We start from the raw sequence: 16585 nt of genomic DNA, 5'->3' as shown, positions 1-16585 counted from the left end.
CACAGTCTCAGATGAAAACCAGACCTGGAGGAAAAGAGAGGGGGGGGGGGGGGGGGGGAGATGGCAAGGCCTTGTTGTGGCTGGCTATGGGCGTGTGCCTATCTGAAGAGCTGCTTCCTTAGACGTGGCCACCCTAGCTTGGATGCACATGTGGAAGAGTTTACTGTAATGGAACTCTAAATTAGTGGTGGTTTGAAGCTGCCTGCAGCAGTAGGCTGTAATTAACTGGCTCTGCTGAAAGAAACAGAACCAGAGAGGCCGGTGTGTGTGTGTGTGTCAGACAGATGTGTATACTGGAGCCATGGAAGAAAATGGCACATTTTTTAGCATGCATTAATGAATGCTTTTGCTTTACGTTCTTACAAAAATTTTAGGGTGTTTCTTTGTGTGCTATTATGTCCTGGGGCCTTTTTGTTTGTTTTAGGACTTTTTTCCTTTTGTTATATGAGAGTCTTTTTAATTATACCTGCATCACTTATTTTTGCTACTTTTCAAATATATTCTATGTATGGCCTTACACTTTCAAAAAAAAGAAGAGAATTATTACATTTTTAAAGTGATTATCTAAACAAGAAGTCCATATTTCATATTTATTGTGTGAAAAGGATTTACATGATTATATATTGATTTACATTTCCCCCCTCAAAATATTATGTGGCATCTTAAAACAATTTAATAACATAAAAAAAAGGGTTAACAGTGTCAATGATGCTTGAGATGAAATATTAGACATGGTGTAAAATCAATAAACATAAATATTACAGTTTTTATTTCCAGTCAAGCTGTAACTTTGTCAAATCATCCTAAAAGTATGAAAATATTATTTAATTGTGTATTTAGGATACTCAAAATTCTAGAATTTGCAAGACAAACGAGCCGGCCAGTTTATTCCAAAATGTTTTACGATGCCATTTCCACCGCAGAATGCAATTAAACACAATCACTTGAGATGTGATGGAAATGATATCATGAAAAATTGACACAAATTAATAGAATTTTCCTTTGATGCATGCATATCCACTTTTGGACATTATTAGTAGATGACTTAAACTAATAAGAGTGAAAGTGTTTTAAGAGATTCTGCAAAAGTGCCCAAGAAACACCTTTGTGTGTGTGTGTGTGTGTGTGTGTGTGTGTGTATATGCGTGTGTGTGTGTGTGTGTGTGTGTGTGTGTGTGTGTGTGTGTGTGTGTGTGTGTGTGTGTGTGTGTGGAAAGAGGTTTCTTTGGGTTTCATTGTGCGGATTACAGTAGAGCTGTGTGCATCTGTTATGGAAAGGGAGCACAGTATTTCTCTCAAATACTATGTGTTCAGGTGCAAGTGTTTTTATGCGACAGTGAGAAAGAGACTGTATGAATGTGTGTTTTGGAAAGCCCAGGCTTCTTTCCTGGCCAGAGTGCCGCCCCCCTAGTGCCCCCCAGTGCCCGGACTCCGTCACTGAATCAGTCTCCCTTTTTTTCTCTCTCTCAGCCCCGGTCTATGTTTATGCCGCACTCATGAGCACGATTTTTTCCTTGCTTCTTACCCTGATTCACAAACCACAGCACTTCCAAAAAGCGCTGAATTCTTTGGCTCAGCTCATTTTTCAAAAAACCACATTTAAACAACAAGCCGCCAGCACCACCCACTCATAAAAATCACTCAAGGGAGAAGGAACAAAAACTGGAAGGGGACAGCCCAGCATTCACTACTGTAGTGATGAAGATGGGCTTTGTCTTATTGAAAAGTCTTGCATTCATTGCACTGTTTTCCAGGCCAAATATCTAAACATTCATAAAACAAGATACACGTTTTTGAGAAGGGAAACGACGTTATATATTAAGCCATCAGAAATGTTGCCTTCCTTGTTTTAAATTAATTTAAAGTTTCTGGTTTCAGGAATCTTGCTTTCTTCTTTCAAGCATAATTGTAACAGAACTGATTGAGGTTTATAGAGTGTCTGGTTTCATTTTTGACCTTGCTTGTCCATGAAAAGTTAGATAGAATGAATACAAAAAGTGTTTGTGAGAGAAATGGAATATAAACGTGACGGAAAAGATGCAGAACAGTTTAGCCACACAAGCTGTCACCTCGTCCTTTCGCTCTTTCTCTTTCAGTTGCTCTCCAGCTCTCATCTTCTCAAATGGAGCCTGCGTTGGGGCCTCAGGTCTGTGAGAGGGCCGACTGTAGTCGTGCAGGGTTGAGAGACTGGCAGCACTAACAGAGAAGCTCTTTCTTGTGGAGTTTGGGTGGTTTAAATCATATGGAATAGCCTGGAAACACCACAAACGTCTGGACACCTTTCAAAACGGAGCAGACAAGAGCGCTCTCTTTCTGCCCTCCCTCTGTTTCTCTTCTCCTGCCTCAACCTAACTTTTTCCTTACCACTTTATTATTTTCCTACCTCCCCTTCATTTCTTTTTTTTTTGTTGCTCTCTTTCTTTTCCTCCCTCCATTTTTACATATCACCCCATCCCCATTGTTTTCCCTCAGACTCCACCCTCATCTCAAACACACAAGCGCTCTTTTGCAGTGATTGCTGGGTTGTTGTTAAACTGTTGTGAGAAACTCTCAGATTGCTGTTTGTGTGATGTTAGGGGTTTTTAAAAAGATTAGTTCAACCAGGCATTAACATTTTGCTATCTTTTATTCATCCTCATTTCATTCCACACCTTAATTTAATTTTGAACAATGTACTAGTCACACATTCCATGCAATATTACAGTGAATGCAGCTGGAGCTTTCAAGCTTCAAAAAGGATGCAGATGATCTGTATGATTTATGCTCTATATTTTAAGTATTCTGAAGCCATATGATAGGTTTGTATGAGGAACAGACATATTTATTGACTGAAGGCCTGGACTCTCCTTAAAGGGATAGTTCACCCACATATGAAAATTGTGTAACTCACCCTCACCTGTCTTTCCAAGACTTTTGTTCATCTTTCGGAACACAAATGAAGATCTTTTTAATGAAATCTGAGAGCTTTCTGTCCCTCCGTTGACATCTAGGCAACTACCACTTTGTCGCTTCAAAAAGTTCATAAAGAGATCGTAAAACTATATGAATTGAGCGGTTTAGTCCACATTTTCTGAAGAGACGATCGCTTTATATGATGAACAGATTGAATTTAGGCTTTTATTCACATATAAACATTGATCAACTCACATCAGTTATGATAAACGGAAGCTCAAGCATGTTCGCTTGACGTGTGAGAACCAGTGAGGTTTGTTCTCATGTGTTACGCATCATGTTTGAGCTTCCTCAAGAACCAGTGAGGTTTGTTCTCGGTCGTCAAGCAGGTTTGGTTGAGCTTCTGTTTATGTTAGCTGATCAATGTTTATATGTGAATAAAAGCCTAAATTCAATCCGTTCATCATATAAAATGATCGAGTCTCTTCAGAAAAACTTGGACTAAACTGGCCAGTTCATATGGAGTAGTTTTACGATCTCTTTATGAACTTTTTGAAGCATCAAAGCGGTAGTTGCGTAGCTGTCAATGAAGGGACAGAAAGCTCTTAGATTTCATTAAAAAGATCTTCATTTGTGTTCCGAAGATGAACGAATGTCTAACGGGTTTGTAACGACACAAGGGTGAGTAATTAATGACAAAAAGTTCATTTTTAGGTGAACATAATGAGTGAAATAAGTGAACAAATTTTTCTTTTGAGTCATTCTGTTCAATGAATCAGCTGACTTGATTCACAAAACCAGTCTGAGTGATTCGGTTTCAAATTGAACTGGTCCATTTAACCTACTAAGCAAGTGATCCAGTCACAAGTGCTCTCAAATTTACTGGGAGTGACTAACGAAAAAACTAAGTAATTCGGGTTTGAAACAACATGAGAGTGAGTAAATGTGCAGTTTGTGGATGTGGTGTAGCTGCTTGCACTCACTGAACTGTTTTATTGCTGTTTATTATTCTTTGTACAAATGCTTAACTTTCCATATATGTTTCCTCCTGAAGGTACGCAGAGCCGTGACGCATATTTGAGAAGTTTGCCAACAGTCCGTTGAAGCACACGACAGGCCCGACCAGCCTTTGGCAAGGAACCGTCGCCATGTCAGCCAACCGGGAACGGCAGGTGGGTCACATGACCGGTTTCCCACCTGCTGTCTACCCCTTTGCCTTCAATTCCATTCGGAGCCACTCCCCCTTCGACCTGCTGGCCAATAGTAACCTGTTTGGGCGGTTTGGGGCGGACCTTCCCAAAGAGATGGCAGCGTTGTGTGAGTATTGTACCTGTTCTGCTTTCGTTTATTACATTGTTGAAATTAAGTTACTGAAAATGTTCACATTAGATTCTTAGAAAATATTTAGTTTTAGGGTGTTTCTTCGGGCACTTCTGAGGCCTAGTTTTTTACATTTTTTCTACATTTTAATTTTTTATCTTGTCTTGGAAACTTTTTAATCATGCCTGCATCATGCTACTTTTCACAACAACAAAAAGATTGATCATAAAAATAAGATTTTTTACATGGTAAAGTGCATTTAAAAAATATATATATATGTGAAGCAGAATGAATTTTGAAATTTAAAATGAATGGCTGGTGTCACATTCAGTTGAATTCAGACTAGAATTGTGGGATTGTGGATTGTGGCATAAGTGCAGTATGGATTGTTGGATGCTGCACATTTTGGTAGAAATAGTAGGATATACATGCAATGTTTAAAGTATACATAGCATGAGTAGCATGGTATTTCAGAAACATTCTTATTTTGCTGTGAATAAGTAAGAGGAAAATAAAACTGTCTCTTTAAATACATTTTTGAGCATCAAATGAAAGTGTCCTAAAACTGTAATCTTTAAAAAAAAATCTTTCAAATGTTTGCTAGATAGCTAGTTTTGTTCCCTGGATAAAAGGCATTTTTAACAGGCATTTTGACCCTGTAGAGAGAAAATGTTCAGCATTTTATTTCTAGTGTCACAGGGGGCGCTGTTTTACATCCTACTGCAGATGCAAAGTGTGTGTGAGAGAGGAGAGAGATACAACAGATGGCAGAAAGAGAGAGAGCGAGGAAAAGAGCCATTTAACAGATATTTTATGCTGCAAAAAAACACTTTTTGTCGGTTTAATATGTCAAGTTTACATTTTATAGCATTCCAGAAAAATAGTGGATTTCACAAACCAGCTGTCAGAGTTTTTCAACAAAAGCGAATCTGTTTTTTTTATATATTTTTTTTAGCTGAGGTAGTACATTCATTGGCTCTTTAGATCCAGAGTGTGTTGCAAGAATGTGAGCAGTCTGTGGATTTTTCTTGTTTAGACAGTAGCTTAGGGGAAAACACAAGCCACAGACATCTGAAATCTCATCTCAAGTCCTGAGGGGAGAATCTGTGATGGGTTTGGATGGCAACAACAAAGCAGAAGACTATGTGTTCCCCCTCCTCAAAACACACGCACACACGCACAGATATACACTACTCGCCATCTCCTGCTGTGCTTCTTTTACTCCTCTGCAAGTCTGAACAACACTCCAGCCTTTTAGATGTCAATCAGTACCCACCCCCCCAACAGCTGCCCACCTAATCCAATAGGTATTTACAGAGAGAGAGAGAGAGAGAGTGAGGGAGGGGTGATGGAAGCACCTGGGGATGACGTCCTGGTGCGGTGGAATCCAGTAACACACCCTGCTGTGAAAACACACTGACGGATACACAATAAACAAGCCTTCTCTGTCTCCTGGTCATGAAAATGAGAAACATATTTCGACCTTGCATATGCAGACGGCCTGAATACGAAATTGCCTTTGTGGAAATCTCTGCAACCTTAACCTTATTTACATTCTTGTTTTACTTCCAATTTTTTTTTTGGTCAAAAGGATAAAACTTATTCTTCCTCTGAAACCTTTCCGCTGATGTCACTATTGGATAATGTTAACAAATAGCCGTTGTTTTGGCAAATCTACATTCAGTCTGGCTCCTTTCTGACATACAGTGCTGTTCAGAGGTTTTGGGTCATTACTTTTTTTTTCTTTTTTTTTTTTGGAAAGATTTTGGAAAAGTTTTATTCTGCAAGGATGCATCCAATGACATCCCACTCTATTTTTCAACTTTTTTCTGCTTTACTCTGAAATTGAATGACTGAAATAAAATGAGTTGCAAATGGTAATTCACAGTGACTTTTAAAAAGGCAAATTTAACTCATTTTTGAGCTGGAAACAATTTCTGCATTGCTCTGGCCAATTGCATATCCAAAAGCACATTGGGCCCTAAGCAATGCCAGGAATTGGGTGAGAGTCAAGACCACAGAGGCCCTAATTTGCTTTTGGGGACGCTGTTTGACATTCTTTTTAGACAGGCATGTCACAAGTTGTTTTACTGAGCCATTTTCATCCCTGGCTCTGAGACGAGGGGAAAACAAAGGCAGACGAGCAATCGTCCTGGTGCTGTTTTTGCAGGAGTTGGTTTAACAGGCCTCTTCATTGTTGTCAGAGCTGTCTGTCGGCTAGACTGCAAAAATTCCCAGCTCATAAAGGCCCAACATACTGAAGGCCCTGTCTTTGAGTGCATCTGCATGTTAGTCCTGCATTCTCCGGTGTGTATCATTTCCCAGAGAAGATAGTCATGCTTTGGCCAACTTCAGATAGGTGTGTTCAAGCAGATACGCTGACAGGTTCAAGCACCTTCTGAAGATGTTCAGTTGGCACAGAGCTCTTACAAAACTTATTGACAGCTGGCATTGATTTTGTTTTTGTTTTGCAGTAACACAATGATGACGTGAGTGATGTATGTATATTTGCATTTGACAAATATTCATTCCCTTGTAATTGAACCCATGCCCTTGGCGTTGTTAACGCCATCCTCTATTGTATGAGCTACAGGAATATAGTCTCAAAATCAGAGACCTTGCCCTTAAAATAGTTATCTGTCTTATTGTGATCGGATCAACTGAGACAGATCCTTATTCCAGATGAAAACTGGGACACATTTCTCTACACCAGCAGTTCTCAACTGTTTTGATAGGGCTGTGACTACAGGGAAAAAATAATAAAAAAATATAAAAAATAATGAAATTATTAATATATTAAACTTAATTTTCTTTTTTTACAGTGCAGTTTTATTGGAGGACGTATTACAAGAATATTCTAGAAAAGTATTTCTACATCAAAATATCATGTTTAATTCAATGTGTTACTTGCTTTTTCTTTGTAATCAATTGAAATTAATTGAAAATTGTCTCTATACCAAATTTTTACATTCCGCAAAAATTGGTGTTTTTTTAAAAAAGTGTCCAATTTTCACTATTAACTAGTTTCTTATTAGCATGCATATTACTAGGATATTGGCTGTTTATTAATACTTATAAAGCACATATTATTGCCTTATTCTGCATGACCATAATCTACATGCATTATTCCTACCCAATACCTAAACTTAAGTACCTTAATAACTATTAATAAGCAGTAATTAGGAGTTTTATTGAGCCAAAAGTCGTTGATAATAGTTAGTTAATAGCGAGAATTGGAGCCTAATCTAAAGTGTGACTGTTTTGTTTTGTTGCAAAATTGTCAGTTTTCCTTTTCAGCATTTGTCATAACAATAATTGCTGGGGCTGTGCAGTTCTTCGGGGTCAGGGTCAGGTATCCGGTTGGTGTCAGGTGAATACAGCCTAATTATATAGGGCTTTCTTCAGGTTGATTAGTTGACTAATCATTCAGGAATACACTGACTAGTCTGATTTGAAGATATGTTGTTTTTTTCAACCCTACACCATGAAGCGGTCCTGGTCCAGCATGCTAATCCTGGTTCTCTCTTTCTGTTTTTTTTATTATTATTTTTTAGCATGCTGTATTTTCTTTTTAAATCATATAACACAGAGGTTTCTCTCTCCTACTCAAAGCTTTTGGGGTGAAATATCCATCTGTGGAGCTCTGCCGTTTCTTTGACACAAAGATAATAAAGCAGCTGTGCATGTGGCGTTACCGGTCACTGTGTGCGAGTCTCCGTGTGGGAGTCTTACGTGCCGGCGTGCAGAAGCCGCTATCAGTTGATCCCTGTCATTATCGGAGCTCTTCAAACAAACTGTTGGAAGCCCATTACCAGCACTTACCATGTGATAGCATCTCAACTGAGCCCTCAAACTCTCCTGAAACCTTTTACCAATCAGGGGAGGAGGCCTTGCTCCAAGCCGCCAAGAGGGATGTTTTGAAAGGCTGCTTGGTCATTTCCTTTAACCAGACGGAGACCGTGTGGCTCTAATCTAATACTCCTGTTAGGGCCGTGCACAGTCCAGCTGTCTCTCTTGCTCATTTGCCGCACATATCAATGATATTAGTTCCCCTTTGGCTTGCAAGCTTGTGTTTTATTGTTGGACTAGGGACAAGTTGTTGTGTGAAGGCATTTGTATTGTATAAAAAAGAACAGCGTGCTTGTTCCAGCTTGCCATCGGGAGAAAGGCAAACATTTTGTTGTTTCACTGCCCCCGCAGGAATAGATCAGTACAGTCACACACTTGTAAACGCATAAATATGTGCCTACTTACTGCACTGTAACAGTGCTTTTGTGCACGGTTATATAATTGAGACCATATCTTGTGACGTATTTGTATATGACAAACTGATTCAAAAGCTCTAGGAGATGTCAAATTGAAACATTAAATGACAAGCACTCATTTAAGGGTTGCTCTATAAATCAAATATGATTCCGGTTGCAATGCTTAGTGAAGTGATGGTTACAGCATTCCATGGTTTTCTTTTTTTCTTTTTGACCTGATTTTTGCTGAGTTTGAGCATTTTAACCAATCACAGACATGTGTTTTGTGTGCATGAATGCAGCAGTCATTCCGAGACGTTTAAATTAGTATATAAACCTTTCAATAATGGCCTTAATGAAGAAATGTTTTGCAATCTGATCTGCAAACGACTGTTTTATGTTTTACTTATTTTTGCTTTAGTACCAAAGTGAGAAGATTAGAATTTTCTGCCACTCACTTGCAATGTAGATGCTGTAACACCCAATATACACTGCAATAAAACAAGGTGTAGATGTGGTGTAAATTAGAACTGGATTTATAAATTAGAACTTTTTTTTTTATTATAATGGGAGTTTTACAGCATAATCACTTTTTGCTGGCTTTTTGTATATAAAATGCTTCTTTTTTTTAAATCTAACAAATGAAATAAGTCATTTTAAAGTAAATTATATGATGCAATTGTCAGTAAATTAATATCAATCAATAAATTAAATATCCTAATCCTAATTGTGCAGCCCTAAGTGATCACACATAGAATAAAGGATCATTGAAAGGGAGATGTGTTCAGAAAAGAGGAAAATAGTGAGTCTGTGTCATTAAAAGGCCAAGGCACAAGCACTACATTGTATCAGATTATTTATTTACCGAAACATTTTCCCGTTAAAGTGTTGGCTTTCCTTCGCAGCTGGCATGAGTTTGTGTGCAAGAGGGATCAAAATGAATTAGAGCAATGCGTGTGTCTGAACACTTCTCCATTTCCTCAGAGATTCCACCATCTTTCATCTCCACCTCTGCTTTCCTGCCAGGTTCCTCTCCGTTCCTTCACTCATCACCATCAGCACTTACTTCTACTGTAAACAGTCAGACACTGAAACGTTCTGGTGGATTAATCAGTTATCTAAGGATCTTATTTCTTATTGTGCATTTTCCAATACATTGTTTTTGGCTGGAAGCAGATGAAGTTGGCCATGAAAGATGATGGAGAATTCATTTTGCAACACATTTTAATATCTTAGATCTTAATAATAGTAATATCACATCTTAACGTGGTAAATTTTATGATTGAAACAAAATATTCAAAGTGGAAAAAATGTAGGCCGGGACCAGAATGGAGCCAGAATTGGATACAAGTTTTCAGTTTGATACTCCCTTCTGAAACATGACCGACACTTACTTTTGAGGACATGGAGGCAGAAGGTCAAGGTCACCCACAAAAGCATCTCAATGTATCCTAATGAAAACATTTTTAATCACTTATTAATCACTGTAAAAAAAAAAATAAAAAAATCATATTATTAATGATAATTTGTTTGTCTTGTTTTACAGTTAAAATATCTTGAATAATGATCTTGAATATAAGTATATTTTCACAGATTTTTCACTTGTTTTTGCCTTGTTTATAACCTATAGTGCCAGTGCAGTAAGACAAAATACAATTAAATGAAAGATTGATTTTCTGATCATTTTCTTTTTATATTTTGCATCACAAAAAAAGACTAATTAAAAAGTAATTAGTCATTAGTAATAAGTAATTTTTGCAGTGTAAGGGCCGGTTCACACAGAACAGTCTTGTGTTTTGCTGTTAAAAAAAAGTGCAAGGTCTAGAGATGCGCTTTTTAAAAGTTAAACTTATTTAAACTTGAGGGCCACATTTTTAGAACGTCGTGTCATGCTTAAAGGTCCTTGCACACTGAGTCCGAAATTCACGTCAGAAATTTTCGCACGTTAAAAAATAAATACGACCTCATGTTTTGTCAATCACGCTTAAACACTGCCTCCGAAACTTTCGTCCGTCATACATTTTTTTGGATCGGGTACGATTTTCTGAGTTTTTCGCATCCATAGCAAGCATTTTGAATGGTGTCTTGACAGTTCAGAGCCACCGAATCACGAATACGAAAAAATTTTGAACTGCAAGAGACGCGAACGTCATGCACATAGAGCGTGTTTACATCGAAAAACCCCCCGGAAAAGTGGTGCATTGGAATGGAAAAACGTATTCTGTGTGAACGGACCCTTAATGTTCAAATTTGAACACTAACTTAGTGTTTTAACTATTAGCAGGATTTTTGAAAAGCTGTATTGCCTACTAGAAGTAGCCTAAAACAATGCCTAAATATATATTTGGCTGTTGTTGGCTAAAATAGTTTTCCTTGTCTAAGTGACCTAAGTGATGTTGGCCTGGTTACGAAGACAAACACGCACGTATAAATATATATAAATATATATAGAGTGCTTCAGTGCTTTGTCGTTTGTCATTGATAGAGGACGGTTCTGCCTTTTATTCTCTAGAATGCTTGCTGTCTGTATTGCTGTAATCACACATGCAATGCAGGGCCTTTTGTGTAAAAGGGAATTCATAGTCTTTGTTAATATTTTGGCCACAAGCGACTCCCACACTTGTCTTTTTTTTTGGAGAGTTGGCGTAACCGCAGTCGGAGTGGGAGACAGAGTCAGGAGTGGCCTCTCTCTGCCAGGTCATTAAGAGCTCAGTTTGGGAATTTTGCAAATTGTTCACAAATGGAATCTCAGCTCGACTGACTCTATCCCGAAAATCCGGTGGATTACTTTCCTCCCCTCTGCCCCTTCTATACTCCTCCACTCCTATGTGGATTTCCTTTCTTGATCCCACCGTTCCAGGGAGAGAGACTATATAGCGGAGGGGATAGACTGTGTGTTAGGCTGAGGCACAGAGTGTGAACGAGCATTGAAAGGTAAAGAGTGCACTGGCATTTTAGTAAGATGACAGATGAAGATAAAGAGATCAGCGTTGAGAGGGGGCGGAGCTTCAATGTTTGCAACAGGCAGGACTGGGCACGTGCAGTATGAGGATTCTGCCATGGCGATCGGGTATGGGAGGGGCTTCTTAGTGGATTTAGGGAGGGAACTTGTCCTAAGGGGTGTGGCCTAAAAGTCAGGGGGAGGAGTAGGTAACTTTTTGCCAGTCAAGATCATAACTACAAAACATGTGGTTTCCAGTTTTGAATACCTCATGTCAAAAGTCATGAGAATGCTAAAGAAGCAAGAATACTGGCATGCCAAGAGAGAGAAAGAAATGGCGGGGGGTGGGAGAAAGAAACAGGCACAGAGAATGCTTGTTTGAGAGATTGCCAAGTTTGATAAGTTTGTGAAAAGTTTTACTGTTTCTTTTTTATGCGGTGCAGAACACGAGGAGGCTGAGTGAGACTGGAACAGCCTGTCTTCTAGCCCTGTTTTCCCCTCTGGTCTGGTCTTCCAGTGACACTTCCAGATTCTCGGGGAGATGTATTGTGTGTACGAGTAAGATGTCAGGATAAGATTTCATGTCTCCTCAGAGCCAAACATGTGTACAATATTGCTTCAGGTGGACGCCATGATAAATGTCCGATGGTGTTGGGATGGGAGTTTTGGGACTGAGGCAGTACTGGTGAATACTGTTATGCCTCAAGCTATTTATGAGTTTTAAATAGTTACATTTCAGTCACGCTTCTCTAATAGAAATGTTACTTTAAATATACATTTTTTTTTTTAAATGATTAGTGTTTTTGAAATATTATTAACTTTAAGCATTTAAAATGCTGCAATGAGACTTAAATCAGTGAATCATTTTTTAATCCATTAATTTGCATGATTTGAATGAACTGATTCATTAGAAATTGTGTCTGTGTATATATACAGTGCTGGTCAGAATTATTTGCCCCCTTGGTAAATATGATCAAAGATGGCTGTAAAAAATAAATCTGCATCGTTAATCCTTTTGATATTTTATAAAAAACAATTAGCAAAAATCGAACCTTTCATTGAAGGAAAATAATTGAAAGTGGAGGGAAAATCACATTATGAAATAAATGGAGAATTTTTTTTATTTCATTTATTATTATTATTATTATTATTATTATTATTTATAAATGTGTTAGACATTTTGGAGCTATTACCACAGTACTTAAAATATAGTAATGTTATTTGCATCACTAATTTGACTTAATTACTCCCCTTGACTGGTGTTAGCAGCACTGGTGTTATAACTGATTTATTTTATTTTATTTTATTTTATTTTATTTTATTTTATTTTATTTTTTTTATTTTTTTATTTATTTTTTTTTTTTTTTTTTTAACTATTGTTATTTTTTTATTTTTTTTTATTTTTTTATGTTAACAAGATTTGATTATTATTAGTAATAATAATTACACAGTTTTGGAGCTATTATATGTCATTACTAATATGTGGTTATGTTAGTAGCATTGCTACAGGCTATAGTCGCTCATATGCCAGGAATTCTGGAATGTGTCAATGTGTTTAAACATGCATACTTTTGCATAGGACATGCTGTTGAAATTGAGCGTTGTAGAGTGTTTTGTGTGTGCCAAAGGTGTGTGTTTCATGACTCAAAATGTGTGTTTGAATGGTATGTGCATGTGTGTCAATATCTGCTTGTTTCCTGAGGGAGCTACAAGGACTAGTTGTGGTAATCTGAGGCGTGCGTGCGCAGACGGAGCTAAAATGAAGTGGTGTTCTGTGTCTCTGTCATCGCCGGCAATCTGTCTGGACACATCCACACACACACACACACACACACACACACACAGAAACACATGACTCTCTGTTGCTTACACTCTGCACAAACTTCCTGAGCTGTATAACATGATACACAGATTTAAAAAACTAGCAGAATAGGCAATGCATGCTCAATCAATCCTTCCTATAAACATTTCTTCCCCCAGGGGAATTTTCTTGCTCAGAGGTTGCTAATGGAGAGGTTGCAGAGGACATCATGGAGTTAATTATGTTTCATTTAAAGGGATAGTTCTCCCAAAAATGAATATTCTGTCATAAAAAAACAGACTTTATTTCTTCTGTGAAACACAAAATTGGATATTTAGAATTTTAATTTTAGTTTAAAATACACTTAATATTCAGTAATATTATCGATTTGACTGCACTGACATTATTGGATGAGAATAAAATGAAATTGAGCTGAATAATGAAACTATTGTCTTTATACAGTTTAAATTGTATTCGTTTCATAATAACAATACTGTTATTTTCTTGTCTAAATTGTATAAAGCACTATATAAATAAATTTGACTTGACTTGAAAGTCAGTGGTGTTCAAAAAACATTGGACCCCATTGACTTTCATTGTATGGACAAAAAATATATATTTTTCAAATATTTCCTACAGAAGAAAGTCATACAGGTTTGTAACGACATGAAGGTGGGGGAACTATCCCATTAGGTCCCAGATGTCCCTAAAATACCTTGTAAATACAAATAGACACATATACAACATAAAAGGTTTTGAAAGGATTTTTTTCTCAATATAGAAATCTGAGAAGCAGTAGACTTAATTTGCCCTCCATTTAATCTCATCGCTGTCTAGGAGAAACAGTTGAGATATTAAAGAGATCTGCTTTGTGATTTTTCATTCCTTTGAGGCCACACACTTGCAAACCAGTCCTGGCTAATATCTCTAATGCATTGTGTCTGCTGTCTGAGGTCCACATCAGTGAGTCATGCATGTTAAACCTGATTCTGAGGCTCGGTTTGGTGACTGGACGCCTGAGATCAGCTCATCTGGTGCGGCTCGTCTGGCCTGGAAAGCAGAGATGACAGGGAGCCAGCTAAGTGAGATGGATTCCCAGCAGTTCTGGGTCTGTTTGTCATCGGAGTTTTGTCACATGACAGGAAGGAGGGAATCATGTGTGTGTGTGTGTGTGAGAGAGAGAGAGAGAGAGAAGTATGGAAGAGCAAAACTGAACAAAACTGTCTTTAAAGATGTTCCTCTGGGTTGTTTAAAAACTGTAGCAGGGTTGGATGAGTATAAGTTTGAAAACAGAAGGAAAACGAGGGAGTGGAGGTGGTGGAGAGTGATGGAGAATAGCTTGAGCTCCAGAGAGAGAGAAAGAGAGGGAGGGAGAGCAGGATAAGTTGGGGGAAAGTTAGTGGCCCAGTGGGGATTTCTTCTGGAGTTCAACCTCCTTGGCTGGGGAAGGGAGGGAGGGGGAGGAACTTGGGTCAGCACTATGAAGTTGGATTAAATGTCCAAGTCAACTCTCTTTTTTTTTTTTTTCACTCTCAGACTACACTGAACAGTTTCTAACAAAAGATTTTCAGCGGGAGAGAAGAAATCGCAGAGTTAAAACAGTTTATGTCTCTGAATGACAATACACAGGCGCTTTTATCCATGAGGAAAAAATCAGTTTATCACAGAGGAGCCAACAGTATTAGCAGTACCGCAATATCGAATTTCAGCAGTAAGAAGTGTAGCTGTGGAAAAATTTGAGAACAGAGATGACGAAAAGTGTGGTTTTGACCTGAAGGAAAAGTCTGTGATAATTTTATATACATCATTCATCTACATATAAATGCTAAAATACATTGTTTTGGTTTAATTAAAGTCAAACACGAGCTGTAACATGTTCGAAAAGGAACATTTGAAAGTAGTAGCTTTTTGTATCTTTGTTTTGTATCTTTGTTCCTTAAAAAGCAACACTGCATAAGAAATTTATATTAAAATATATTTTCAGAGTATTAAATGAAGCTATTTTTTAAAATATTTTTTTATTAAACTTTATTATGCTTAAAAAAAGAAAAAATAATAATTTTAGACTTCAGCATCATAATAAAAATAAGTAACTATTGATATTAAATAAATACACTAGAATTAAAAATTGTATAATGTTACAAAAGATTTCAATTTCATACTTTCTATTAATCAAAGAGTCCTGAAAAAATGTTTTACAGTTTCCACAAAAATATTAAGCAGCACAACTGTTTTCAACTTTGATAATAATCAGAAATGTTTCTTGAGCAGCAAATCATTAGAATAATTTCTGAAGGATCATGTGACACTTAAAACTGGAGTAATGATCATCACAGGAATAAATTACATTTTTAAATATATTAAAGTAGAAGTTATTTATTTTAATTACAATAATATTTCGCAATATTACTGTTTTTACTGTTTAATTGTTTGTTTAATGATAAAATAAATGAACATTGGCTTTCAAAAACATACAAAAATTACCCTAAACATTTAAATATTGGTTTTATTTTTTCGAAAATGCATCTTTAATTAGGTCAAATGTTTTTAAACATAAACCTCAATACATTTAGTTAGATTGATGTTTAAAATAAGATTTTTAAAATGCGATGAGGTAAAACAAAAGCTTAATTCTAAGTCTTAATATCTTATGCAGTTATGCTTCTCAAGTAAACTGATCTTTTTTTTCTTTTTTAGATATTATACTGAAAGTTTTGCTCCATTTTAAAAATGTGTTCGATTTTATTAGAATTCCACCATTGTACTTTTTGATCTGTTCTTTTGTTTGTTCTTTTGCCACCCCCAGCCTTTATGACACAACAATTACATGAAGAACCTCAGTGTTACAATTGATGTACTTTACTGTCTGCTCAAACAAAAGGTCCATTAAAGTGCCCTACTCTCTCTCTCTCACTCACTCTCTCTCCCCCACTCATATTCTCCTTCTCTCTCTCTCTCTCTCCCTCACTCTTTCTTCCTGTCTGTGTCTATGAGGGTCGCCTAAAGAAAATAAATGAGAACCATAACAAAGTCAAGAGCCACAAGATCAATAAACAGCCTAATGAATACCATTCTCTGCGCATGCCCCGACGTGCTCCGAGAAGGACTCTTTGTTTCTTTGTAAGTGTGAAAACGCAAAGGGGGTTTGGGAAAATGAAAAGCAGAATTCCACAGAGTGGGAGATTGTGAGTGTATTTGGAAGGAAGGGCAGTATGTGTTTATAGAGAGCTCGACCAGCAGCGCAGATTGACAGGAAATGGTGTCTTTTCTTAGGCGGCTGGGCCGTACCACTAGCAGCGGGCCGACGGGGGTGGGGAGGGGGGTGAAGATGGATGAGGCAAGGCCGAGACGCAGGCACCTCTGTTGCTCCTGGCATTGTGTTCAGCT

General features: G+C 37.5%; 2 protein-coding genes across 3 annotated transcripts in view; one reads left to right on the top strand and one right to left on the bottom strand.

Moving 5' to 3' along the window:
• Positions 1 to 16585, bottom strand: part of LOC309481339 (tubulin alpha chain) — a 267267-nt gene that overhangs the window by 97376 nt on the left and 153306 nt on the right. The window lies entirely within an intron of this gene.
• rarga (retinoic acid receptor gamma a) overlaps positions 1 to 16585 on the top strand; it is a 52695-nt gene that overhangs the window by 8342 nt on the left and 27768 nt on the right. For both annotated transcript variants that reach the window (XM_082146214.1, XM_082146212.1), the window contains exon 2: positions 3947 to 4209. In XM_082146214.1, coding sequence (XP_082002340.1) covers positions 4041 to 4209 — 169 coding nt within the window. In that variant the 5' untranslated portion in view covers positions 3947 to 4040. The remainder of the gene's footprint in view (positions 1 to 3946; positions 4210 to 16585) is intronic.

The sequence above is a fragment of the Leuciscus leuciscus genome, assembly GCF_965113295.1.
Source record: "Leuciscus leuciscus genome assembly, chromosome: 18".
Classification (NCBI taxonomy): domain Eukaryota; kingdom Metazoa; phylum Chordata; class Actinopteri; order Cypriniformes; family Leuciscidae; genus Leuciscus; species Leuciscus leuciscus.
Note: the sequence above shows the minus strand (reverse complement) of the source record. Positions and strands in the feature narration are given on the sequence as shown.